The 12,862-nt window shown below is 40.7% G+C and overlaps 1 protein-coding gene across 3 annotated transcripts in view; it reads left to right on the top strand.

The window, feature by feature from the left end:
* The window catches only part of GABRR2 (gamma-aminobutyric acid type A receptor subunit rho2), a 28,820-nt gene extending 18,345 nt beyond the window's left edge, over window positions 1-10,475 (top strand). For 2 of the 3 annotated variants that reach the window (XM_042815446.1, XM_042815438.1), the window contains exons 5-9: window positions 1,900-1,982; window positions 3,138-3,278; window positions 3,478-3,630; window positions 5,002-5,198; window positions 7,042-10,475. In XM_042815446.1, coding sequence (XP_042671380.1) covers window positions 1,900-1,982; window positions 3,138-3,278; window positions 3,478-3,630; window positions 5,002-5,198; window positions 7,042-7,350 — 883 coding nt within the window. In that variant the 3' untranslated portion in view covers window positions 7,351-10,475. The remainder of the gene's footprint in view (window positions 1-1,899; window positions 1,983-3,137; window positions 3,279-3,477; window positions 3,631-5,001; window positions 5,199-7,041) is intronic. The other variant, XM_042815454.1, reaches the window with a different exon arrangement.
* The last annotated feature ends 2,387 nt before the right edge of the window (window positions 10,476-12,862 follow it).

The following is a 12,862-nucleotide window of genomic DNA, read 5'->3' as shown; positions in this document are numbered from 1 at the left end:
GTAAGTTTGATTCAGGAGGCTGTTTCTCTTCGAAGAATAAGCATAATGTGCAATAATTTCCCAAATCAGGCAATATCCAAACAAACCAGGGGGCTCTGAAGTTTGCTGGTTCCACATTCCAACTGCAATTATAATGAATTTATTTGAAAACAAATTATGGACAAATTATTAAAACCACAAAGGAATTTGGGTGATGAAAAAAAAAAAGAAAGAAAAAAAAAAAGAGAGAGAGATGCTCTGTACAGTTACTTAATTTTGCCTTATCTTCCTGAGCTATAAAATCCCGCCTTATTCAAGCATCTCAGAACCTGCCCTCTGTTCTGAACCCATTTATTGCATACTACCTCAAATAAGCTCAAGATGCTGTCCATTTTATTAGAACTAAATGAGGATAAAAGTACCATATAGAATGAGAGACAAGGGAGCAGAACAAAATGGAGAGGGATGTTTGATGTAAACTTGAGTCAGTTCTGACAGGAGAAGAGCAGAAGTAGCAGGGCAGAGGTCTTTTTGACTGATGTTTCAGTATAGCTGAGTATCAGTTGCATTGTTCCTGACCTGCAGTTGTCATGCAGAGACACCAACAGCACTCCTCTTGTTAGCAGTGTTCAACTACCAAAATGAAGAATGAGTGTGTTTAATAGCAACGCTGGTTCTATTCAGCTCTTCTCATTTGCTCTCTTGCATTTAATTTCAAAGTTTTCTGAGCCATCGAAAGGGTGATGTGAATTTGTAATGTCACAAGAGAGAAGAGTGTGAGCAACCATGGCTGACTACACTAGAGTTAAATTGATAATTAACTAATAAAATCCAAGGATAATGAGAATCTGCATGATATTTGGGACTGGCAGTGTTTAAGACTCTCAGAACCAGACGTGGTTGCCCAAGCATGAGATTCAGTGCTGCTGGATATGCCCTCAGATATCTGAAATATCTACATGAGGTTGAAGGAGGGAAGATTTAGGTTGGATGTTAGGGGGAAGTTCTATACAAGGAGAGTGGTTAGGCCCTGGAACGGGCTGCCCAGGGAGGTTGTGGATGCCCCGTCCTTGGATGTGTTCAAGGCCAGGTTGGACGGGGTCCTGGGCAACCTGATCTGAATGTGTGTGTTTGGTGGCCCTGCTAGGCAGGGGGGTTGGAACTACATGATCCTTGAGGTCCCTTCCAACCTGGGTGATTCTGTGACAACTCTGTGATTCTGTGTTGGTACAGAGCTGAGGGGTATTTCAGTCCCTTAGGGGATCTTGTGCTTTCAAGGCCACCTGAACACTGTACTCTAATTTAGGAATATCTTACTGATGAGTTGAGTTTCTGTGTTGTCCCTAACAAACTGTTAATGACCACGGCTTGTTCTACAATTTAGGTAACGCTGAGGGAAGAAAATAGCACACTGTAAAGAGTTGGAGTTACATGATGTGTTTAATTGCTCCATACAACTATGGGAAGTCAACAATATACTTTCTGGAATGAAAAGCTTCTCTAAGTTCACTTCATGTGACTTGCTGTAAGGCTTATCATGTTCCTTAGGTTTGTTGGTGTGGTGGTTGTTGGTGTGACCAGGGGGGAAACTGAGCAAAGGGAAAGCAAGAAAACCTTAAGCAAACTGGACAAAATGGGATCTTGATATGTAAATGGTGAAGTATTTTTTGTTGCTGTTGTTACCTTGTAGGGAAATAGTTGGATATAAATGACAGAGAAGTGTCTGTATTGGCAGTATTACCACAACGTATTACCTCACTTCAGTTCTTTGATAGGTACTGAGATTACAGCTACCACAGGAGTGCAAGAAGTGCTAAACATTTTCTTGCAGATTTTTGCTGTCTTTAAAGATGCCAAATCGTTTATATGTCCCTTCATTAATCCTCACAGAAAACAACCTTTCTCATTTTTTACTTCCAGGATCACAGTGACAGCCATGTGCAACATGGACTTCAGCCACTTCCCCTTGGACTCTCAGACGTGTTCTCTGGAGCTGGAAAGCTGTATGTTGTATCCGTGTTTCTAGTTAGGCATGCTCCACAGTTGCTGCACTCACAAACTCTGGACTGTTTTAAAACCTAAAACAATTTCACCAAAGTCACTGGAAGTTTTTCTATTAACTTACTGGATTGCATACCTGGACCTTACAGTGCAAGACCAAGACAGGGGAATTTGCAAGGAAAAACTCTTGTATGAGTTTTGGTGAATGGTACCTTCAAAAAAACCAACATAATCAATCACAACAAAAAACAATCCCCAAGCCCCCATCAACAAGGATCTTCAACATATATTGGATCTCAGCAGCTTGCTGATGAGAAATTTTGGGGAGAAGTTGTATTCTGTTTGTTATTTCTTATTGGAAAGGGATGCTTTCAGATGCCACAGTAAAAAGCTGAGTATAATGATCACTGATTTTTCTATATTTCAACACCAATATGGTTTATGTATGATCATGATCCTGCAAATGCTGTCGCTTGTGTTCAACTTTTTAAAAGGAGTTATTCTGTGGAGAAGGTGATTTGAACAGTATGATTTTCATGGCTGTCTGTAAACCCCCTCCACATTGTTATAGGCTGATGTTTAACTGTTTTCAAGTCTTCCTGGTTATTGAACAGAAATTGTCTTTTAGAAACAGCGGAATCCCAAAATGATGGGGTGGTTTATACTGGGGAACAGTTTCAAGTTGGTCCTGAGGTCAACTGGCCCAACGTGTTGCTAAAAGCAGGAGAAATTTAGAGAGGCTTTCTCAAGGCTGTGTCCCATTGAGTTTTATATCTGCAACATAATGGAGGCTCCACAACTTCTCTCTGCTATGTATTCAAATGTTTGACAGTTCTCATTGCAAAAAAATTGCCTTAGAAAAAAATCCCCTGCTGTAGCTTGTATTCTTTTTGCCTTGTCCTTTCACTCTGCATGCTTTAGTACTGTGGTTTCACTAACCTGGAGTAAAGAGGATGTATTTCCTGAATTAGGATGCCCTGTTTTGTTGTTGCCACAGTATATCACATCTTAAGATCTTTTTCATTCACTGCTATTAGCAAACTTTTGTGGCTATTGCATGCTAAAGGTCCCTTTCTGTTTGTTAATTTTCTCTGAATCCATAAAACATTTCCATCTAAACTAAATCCACACTACACTGCGTTTCTTCTTTCCCTAAGATGCTTACACTGATGAAGATCTGATGCTGTATTGGAAAAATGGGAATGAATCTCTGAAAACGGATGAGAAAATTTCTTTGTCTCAGTTCTTGATACAAAAATTCCACACTACATCAAGACTGGCTTTTTACAGTAGTACAGGTATTGGTCTTTGCTATTTAAGGCTATTCTTGAAGCTAATGCTGTACTGCCTACTTACAAGAGAGTTCTGAATCCTCCCGTGCTTGTTTTGAAAGATCAGTTTCTTTTTCCTCTGCCCTTCAGAAACAAAAGGTCTTGCTTCTCTTTGGCTACCATTCATTCTGATCTCACCAATTCTGCCTTTCCTTCTTTCTCAAAGGTTGGTACAATCGTCTCTACATAAGCTTCACTTTACGCCGACACATCTTCTTCTTCCTGCTCCAAACCTATTTCCCTGCCACTCTGATGGTCATGTTGTCCTGGGTGTCTTTCTGGATCGATCGCAGGGCAGTTCCTGCCAGAGTCTCTTTGGGTGAGAGCAATCACAACGAGCCACAGCTGTGTGAAATTCTTTGAATGTGAAAATTTTGGCAGGAAAGGGAACTGCTCATTTTTATGGTCAAAGTTTCTGGGGAAACACTGTCTTTTATCTAATAATTAATGCAAAATTTGCAGTTTGTCTTATGTCCCTCCATTGCTAAGCAGTCTTAGCAATTAGTCCTGATCTATAGTTAGCTCAGGGCAGAGCTGTTGTTTCAAAAATGAAGGTGGGCAAAGAGGAGAGATTTCATTATTTATAAGCCAATGAATCAAGGTTTATTCTCGTTGTCCAAGCCTGCAGCACTGAGACTCATGTACCCATGAGTGAGAGTTGTGTTTTGAAGTTTAGGTGCCTGAACTGAGATGAAGACTTACGTTATAACTTTCATCCAGAGCAGGATCCTGGCAATATGCATGTCTTCTCACCCAAGGGTGCCTTGCATTCATCGTTCAGGCATTCTGGAGTGGGGAGGAATGGGAAAGAGAGAAGGAGCTGCTTGAAAATCCTGCATGCACCACTCTGCAACTTGGGATGTCTAAAGACAGGAGAAGCTTTTTCTATGTCAGAGCTGGAGGAAATTCTTTTATCTGAGCATAAAAAGAGCTGATTTGTTTATCGCTCTATGCAAAGATTAGAAAAAGCAGAAAAATCTCTGAATGTTGATATGTAAGGCTTCCAATGCTAAAAGCATAAAACAGCATTTTAGCCCAGCACCTTAACTTGATTGGAAAGCTATGCACTGCAGCAAACCTGTGAGAAGAGGCAGCCAAGAATCTACTCCATCAGAAGAAATGTTTTGACTGGATATTTAAAAAACAAAAAAAAAAACAAAAAAAAAAAAACCAAGAAACTCCTGAAAAAATGAGCAATAGTAGCTGTGTTTGTAGCAGTCACTATTTTAAAAAGGCTCTGTTTTCTCTATTTTAGTAGCTTTGACAGCTTGCAAGTACTTTTATTTCCACAAGTATCCAAACCAAATATATTTCTCATGATTTTATATCTATCTAAATATGTGAACACACAAACAAAACAACCCTATACACATACATTTTGCATATACAATTATACATACATATGTACGTATAAATACCTACACATGCTAACATCTATATCTATATGTATAGTATATTGGTCACTTTCAAAATGTTTTGATTCCTATCACTCTTCAAAACCCAGCCCTTCCAGTGAGCAGAAATGCAGGCAGCAGAGCAGTTCTGCATCAGTAAGAGATACTTACTACTAAATACTTCACATTTAATTTCTGATAGAGTATTTTGTAGAGCAAAGTTCTATTTTTCTGGAGACCAAAGGCTGTGTAGAATTCATCAGCTAAAGCCATTTATTTCTGTTGTTTCTTTTCAGGGATCACCACCGTGCTGACCATGTCTACGATCATCACTGGGGTGAATGCCTCCATGCCCCGCGTTTCCTACATCAAAGCAGTGGACATCTACCTGTGGGTCAGTTTTGTGTTTGTCTTCCTTTCGGTGCTGGAATATGCAGCAGTGAATTACCTGACCACGGTGCAAGAGAGAAAGGAGAGGAAACTCCGGGAAAAGGTATGATAGCCATTCCTTCCTTCCCTCCCTCCCCCCCCTTTTTTTTTAAAATCCAATATTTATATTGGATTCGATTAATGTAATATTAGAGTTGTTCCCTGACATCAAATGTCAACAGTTAGCCAAGGTTATGCCTGCAATTTTTGATGTTTCCATGCTAATGTCCAAACCATACGTAGAAATTTTTTGGTGCTAGTTGGTCTGGACAAAATTGAGGCCAGAAACCTTTCTGACACTTCAGTACTGTCAGTAAAGTTCCCATGCCCAGGGACACTCTCTGGGAATATTTAATTTATTAATGTCAACATAGACTAAAATTATATGGAATATTTCTGCATGTCCATTGTTGATTTAAGACAGAGTGAAGGTGAGCTTCTAACATGTTAGGCTCCCATGTCCATGAGGATGACCATCAGCACATTAAGCCAAAGGAACTGTGACTTGACCTGGGTGCTAAAAGTACATCTGTACAATTTATTTCTCTGTTGGGTCCTGCAGTGATAAACTTACTGCCTTTACCTGCTGTCCCTTTTACCCTGCAGCTCCCAGATGTGTCACCAGTTGATGATGACAAAGTATTTGATGTGACTTTTTTTTTTTTTTTTTGAGAGTGAGAGGAGGAAGACACAAGGGATATAACTTTATCTCTTTTCCAAGATAAATCAAGTTTCTCTTCATACAAAAAACAAAAAAACCCTTAAGTTCTAGATACGACTACTTCGTCATAACATACATCTTAAAAACCAACCATTCAACTGTACCCATAGACTGCTCAGAAAATGTCCTGGATCTAATGAGTGGAGTAAACAGGCTATAAACTTGTCATGCTTTTTTTCTTCAAACCATCTGCTGTGAAAGCATTTGGTTATGACTAAAACACAGAAAACAGCTCATACACTGTTTCTCAAGCTTTCACCGAGCGGCGTGAGCTGTTGGTTAAATAACTTGAAGAGCAAGCTTTGAGTGTGGAGTTTTTCAGTAGCAACCTGAATATGCTGTATTTCCAAGTATATATACTTTGTTATTTTGGCTGAATGCTGTCCTTATAAAAAGTCCTTGGGTAATGCAAATGTCAAAACTGCCTGAAGAAGGAACAGAGGGCAAAGTACTACTGGGTGAGGAAAGCAAACAAAGCAGGCTGTGGGGAATCAGAGTCAGGAACTTATTGCGGAAAGAAGGTTGGTTTTTATTGCATACAAACATATTATCTGTATTGTTAAGACTGAAAACATAGATTTTTCACTGTAAGAAGACTTCTTCCTATTTAAAATTCTTCCTGCATTCACTGTGGGATGCATTTTGGCACGGCTGAAATCAGTGTGAGTTTTGAAATGGACTTCGAAAGAGTTAGGGTTTTACACCCTTCTTGTAACTGTTTCTTGTCTTATTAAAAAGAAAACAAAAACATATTTACATAGAAAATACTGTGTATATCTGTGAAGCCACAACTTGGCACTTTTCCCATAGCATGTACTGAATAAGACATAGCTACAGAACACTGTGTCTTGCCCTTGAGTAATGATAAGCCCAACGAATGCATAACAAGGAATCTCAAGACAGTGAAGTTGAACAGTGAAGCCAGGATCTTTCACTTAATTTCTCTATCTGCAAAATTACTTTCTCTAATCTTTTCTGAAGCTGCTTGCCAAGTAGCTAAACCACATCTCCTCCTTTTGGAACAAGGAAAAAAAGTGATCTTTTGCTCCCAAAGTTATTTTGCTTTATGACACTTCAAACTCACACTTCAAACTTTACTGTTTACAAGCTGTCTGCGACAAGAAACTCACCACTTCTAGCTCTGTATTCTTCTAATATGCAGCTGTATTTCTCACTTATGTTCCAGTTTCCTTGCACGTGTGGGATACCTCATTCAAAAACTATGATGCTGGATGGAAACTACAGTGAATCAGATGCCAACAGCCTGGCAGGTTACACAAGAAGCCAGATGGTCCCAGAAGAAGAAAAACAAGAAAAGATGGTTGTGCACTTAGCCATGAGCAATGCTTCTAATTCATCAAGGAAGAGAGGCCTGAAAGGCCATGTGGGCTTGCGCATCATCCAGAACACTCATGCAATTGATAAATACTCCAGATTAATATTTCCAGGCACTTACATATTTTTTAATTTGATATATTGGTCTGTCTTTAGCTAGGCATATTGCACAGCAGTGATCGAAGCAGAAGACAGTCACAAAACTTTCTTTGTTAGTACTTCTTAAAGTCCAGCTTGGTTGCAAATGCAGGAAACTGATAATTTTACTAGAAAACTGATCATTTTACTGATACTTTGGAGGATAAAGAGGAGGACACTTCCAACCATGGGCAGCTCCATGCACAGCATCATGGAGGATCTTATTCTACTTGTTGCTCTCTAACCCACACTCCAGCTCTCATTGGCTTTGTGGTACATGCTGTTTCTCATACTTGAAAATCTGTGCTCTCTGTTTGCCCAAAAGGTGCTGTAAGTGTATTTGGGTCTTGCAACAGTGAAATGGACTACCAAGAGATAGACTGTGCTGGGGGGTTAGACATATGCAACTTATAATTCCAACCCTTTCATGAGATTCTATTTCTTTCCACTGACTTCTGAACAAGACATCCTTTTAGGGTCCACATTGCCTTCTCTCTGGACAGGGCCTACATTAATACCAGAAGGAACATTGGCTGACCAAAGTGCTGGTGGTATGTTTGAGTGGGTGGTCTTTTTATTTTGAGATGTGAAGTAAGGAGCAATGATAAAGCAGGGCAAAGAAGCCCACAAACTCACAGAAGATGCCTCCCAGGATGCACAGGTAATTCAAATACTTGTGTGTGGCATGCACAGTCACCGTATGGGAATGGGCAGCATCTCTGGGACCCATCACTTTCTCTAAAAGCAGAAAACTGTCAAGAGCAGTACTAGTAGTGTTCAGAGATTTTTCTCATCCCTGTGAGGAAAGCGCAGCTCACAGAGAAACTGTGTATTCCAACATGCTTCTCGAAACCAACACATTGCCCTTTTGTTTAGAGTTTTCAGATTGAGGGGGAGAGATGCCTGCCAGAATATCCTTCTGCAGAAATATAGGCATGCCAGAAATTGAAGCAGCCAAGAATAATACTGTGGGATTCAATGAAACCCTCTCTGGCCTCTGGCTCCAAGGTCATTGTAAGCCTTTTGAAACAGCTGGAGAGCATTGTAACAAGCCTTGGTGCTTTTCATTTTTCGCCCTGTTATGTCAGCTGAAAATGCTGAGAATAAAACCCAAGTCTTTCTACATGACAGCAACTAGACAATGTTGGCCAGGTTTGCACACCTTTTGTTTCTGAAAAACATCATGGCTTTCTGGCTGTGGAGGAGAGTATGCCCATCAAAGTGTTTGCTGTTAAGCTGAAATGCAGCAGAATGGACAGAGAATGAAGCATAAAGACCCAGGACTGAAGCTTAACACTGATTCAGTGATAAGATTCAATTATGCATGTAACTGGGGTTGGGACATGAAAATTCAACTAAATCACATTAACGTAGGGAAAAACAAACAAACAAACAAAAAAAAACACCAGTAAAACTGTAACTATTTACTGGTGTGATTTTTGTTTGTTTGTTTTAACACAGCAGTAAATCTTGCATCTGAAATCTCAAGGGACATAGAAGTGGGCTGGGAATTGCAACCTCCAGACTATCAGCAACACCCAGGATTTTCTTTGTGCCTCAGATATTGCTGCCTAAGTCACACCAATGGTCACACTTACTGGAAACAGGAGCGATCAGGGAAACTGAAATGAGGAACTACGTTTTCCTTTTCATCAGCCACAGTAATAACTGGATTTAGTGGAGTTCTGTGCGGACATAGAAGCAGGAAAATACAGCCCAGAAATCACTGGAGAGAAGGGGAGCTATGGGAAGGCAGCATCTGAGAGGAAGGCTCATCCTGCATCCCAGTCTGACATTTCAATCCTGAGCCATCAGATTCATGCATTTACCACTCATCAGCCTTGAAGCTGAAACGTGGATAACTTTTGCATTAACAGGTGAAGATAACTATGTTGAAGAGATAAAAATCTCTAAAGAAAGAGCCCTCTCAACTTTTGAGAAACTAAAGCCTGAATGAAACAGGATGGACCTCTTCAGTATTAGCAGCTTTGAGCATGAGACAGTGAACAGCACGGTGCTGAGGCGATCAAGTGGAGCTGACAGAAACCTTTGCTGTGGGATGAATGCTGCAGGAGCCAGTAGGGCTGCACTGCTGGTGCTGCTATCTTCCTACACAACCCATGCACATGGATTCAGCCTCCTAGTGCCTCTGCTTCTCCATCAGGAAAATGGGGAGCAATGACATCTACCTACCTCAGGAGGTGATGAGAGGTTTAACTGACTTAAGGAGGGCATGTACAGATAAGTTATGATTTTTGAACAGGACTACCTTACTGTTATGGTTTATGCTGGTGTATACGACTGATAGAGTAGTATGTACTGGAACATTCACATCTGTTTCTAGAGCGTGTAAGGAGGGTATATTGTCACTAAATAAAAAAAAAAAAAAATCTCTATCTTGAGCACCACTTACAACTACAACTTGTTAAACAATAGATGAAAAATATAGACGTGAATAAAACCAAGACATCCACCTCTGCCAGGTTATGAATTTTGTTTTTCTGATTATTAAGAGGAGCCTGGCTAGACATGAAGCTTGAGTAAATATTAAAGTATGATACTGAGAAGTAGTTTCAACTCTCATTTCTCCTGAGTTACAAGAGACTTCATGAGCACTGACTTGCAGCCACAAGATCCAACCAATGTTTTGGAAAATAGTGCCTGAAGAAGCTGGGCTCTGACAACTGCGTGATGGATGCAGCCCAGTTCTGTAAAGCACTGAGCATCTGGACAATTAACCTACTAAAGGACAGGTTTTTCAGAAGTGCATAAGGGATTTGGGGAAATAAAGCCTACTAATGAGTAAACCATCTCCACATAGCCCAATCCAACTGGGAGGAGACAGACTGTCAGTCCTACTCCTATGTCTGCTTGCATCGTATTCTTACTTCTGTGTTACCAAATCGTGTATTTAAAAAAGCAAAACCACCCACAACATATACACACACAGACACAAATATATGTAGTGTACATACAGGTAGCAAATAAAAGAAAACACTGGAATGTGTACCAATGTCAGATAGCGTACATACGTGAAATTGCAATATATTGAATGTAAATTACACCATGCCTGAGAAAAACTTACTGAATATGTTGATCTGGAGAAAGGCTCTTATTGTCAGAAAAAAAAAAAAAAAAAAACAAAAAAAAAAAAAAACAAAAAACCAGCACTGGCCAATTTTTCCACAATTTCTTTGTGCTCTCATGTTTTCTTCAGAAAAAAGAATGAGTTGAAAAGATTTCAAGATGGTTGATGCTAATCTGGCTGTGCAATGGGTACAAACTACTGTGCTGATAACTGTAATCAAACCTGGTAATTAAATAGCAACTGGAAAGGGTAGAAACGAGTCCACTTTGTGGTGTGAATTTTAAAGTATGATTTAAACTCTATTTCCAAACATTTGCTACATGCAAGTTAAGGACCAGTGGTAAAATATTTGAATAAACATCTTATTTGTAACTGATTTTAAATAAAAAGTGTCTCAAAAGGTGGAAGAAACTCAGTAGAAGCGTGCAAGTTGTTAAGTACATAAAGCTCCTTGGAAAACCAAAGCCATTAATTACTGCTATAAGCTACAGAGATCTTTTGTGATAACTACAGCTCACAACTCAAGAAATTTTAATAATTAAAATTTCAGGGCACGTTTTCAAAAGCCTGAATAGCAGGTAGATTTCTCAGTCTCCATTTGACTATGAATGAAATCTTGTCATGTAATTCCTCCTTTGTGCTTTGAAAAGATTCTCTCTGTATGTACTAATGGAAAATAAAACTGCCCATAGGCCCCAGCTGCCCAATCTTCGCTGTTATCCCTCATGCAGACAATGCAACTGAAAAGCAGCACATACAGACTAGACTGATACCAGAACCACTGAATAATGGCTCGTCTGTAAAGTTTCCCCAGCCAAAAGGTTAGGGTAAGGCACAGTCCAACTGGGATGCTACCCTTCTGAAGTTTAAAGAACTGAAAAATGCATTTAAAAAACAGCAAGACTTAGCACTATTAAAATTAAAATGTAATCCAGCCTTTCACTAAGCTGATTAATTCCTTCACAAAAATGACATTTGAAATAATGCACCAGGGTCATTACTCTCCCAGTTAGAGGAATTACCATTTCAGATGAAGTGAGAACAGTGGGGAGAAACACCAGCTGCGAGCAGGGCAAGTGCTGCTCTTTGTGTCCATTTTTTGCAGCTGTGCAGGGCACCTACAAGAGAGGAGGAGAACACCCAGCTCTCCCAAGGCAGCCGATGCCTGGCTATCACACATCACCAAGTGGTACTCTATTTTGTGCTAGAAGCTGTCCCGTGCTACATGGGACAAGTCCTTCTGCTGGCTCCTTTAGCTCAGGCTCTGCTCTGGAAATGAACAAGGCCCCAGACTGACATCCCACATAGCCCTGCCTCCTAGAACTTCACAAGACCCTCGGCAGGAAAGGCTTCTGGCTCTTGGTTTGCAAGAGGTGCTCAGGCTCAAACATAGCTTTGTTCTCCAGATGAATTGTGCCTTGTGCCACTAGCTTTTGTTGCTAGTTTTCATCATGCCAGTGCAAGAATACTTCACCCACCATTGTGCATCTGCTGAGGATCACAGCTAGCGAGCAGCAAGCTAGGGCTGAAAGTCAGCCTTAGCATATCACACTGTGATAGCTGGTGGGCGTAGGACATAGTGAGGTACAGCCATAGACTTATTTCCAGACTGATGTGATGATCTTACTATTCTCACACATTCTGAGTTCAGCTGTATAACACTATAATGTAATGGGAAGCACAGCAATGACAGCAGGGTAGCAGAGTCCCAAGCTGCAGCAAATGAGGATAAGCCCAAGTGCAGCAATGATGGATACAGAAACAAAGGAAAAAAGCTGCTTACCTTTGGAAAACCCCAGGTAGGCAGGGATCTCTGTCAAGATATGCTCACCTCCACTGCCAACCCTTAAATGAGGTCTGGGAGGGGGTCAATCCTGGCTCCACCCCTTCTGGTCACTCAGATGCATGGCCCTGCCTTCCCACCAGGTGCTCAATCACTGGTTCAGGCTATAACTTAGCATTTGTGCTCCAAGCTGGCAGCCCCATGGCCCAGCTCTGAAGAGATGGGATTCCCCCAAGCCTTGAGGCAGTGGTACAGAGTGGTGGCACACGGTGATGTTGATGTTTTGACAGAAGGTTTGGGTTACAGTTCTGACTGCATGTTGTTACCTGATCCTTAGCCAGCTGTTCATGGGGCAGCCGCATAATACTGGGGTGTCTTGAAGGGCATCCCCCATCCCTGTTTTCATTAGAGGCTTCCTAACCAGGACAGCCTTGTGTTGTCTGCTCCCCAGAGCAAATAGAAAGTCTTTAGAAAATGATAAGAAGGCTGATTCATGCCTCTGAGAAAACACAGAAGGCTCATTTTGGCTAGTTGATCAAACGGAGTTTCTCCCGCAAGTCTTTTAGGGTGCTGTGAGTGTTGATATGTGCCCTCACAAACTTAGAAATCAGCTTAGGAAACATGCCTGGGAACCCAACCCGTGGAAAATGCATATAAATGATG

This window comes from Centrocercus urophasianus, unplaced genomic scaffold (assembly GCF_019232065.1).
Source record: "Centrocercus urophasianus isolate 14NV4802_14NV808 unplaced genomic scaffold, USGS_Curo_1.0 seq_10, whole genome shotgun sequence".
In the NCBI taxonomy this organism is placed as follows: domain Eukaryota; kingdom Metazoa; phylum Chordata; class Aves; order Galliformes; family Phasianidae; genus Centrocercus; species Centrocercus urophasianus.
Note: the sequence above shows the minus strand (reverse complement) of the source record. Positions and strands in the feature narration are given on the sequence as shown.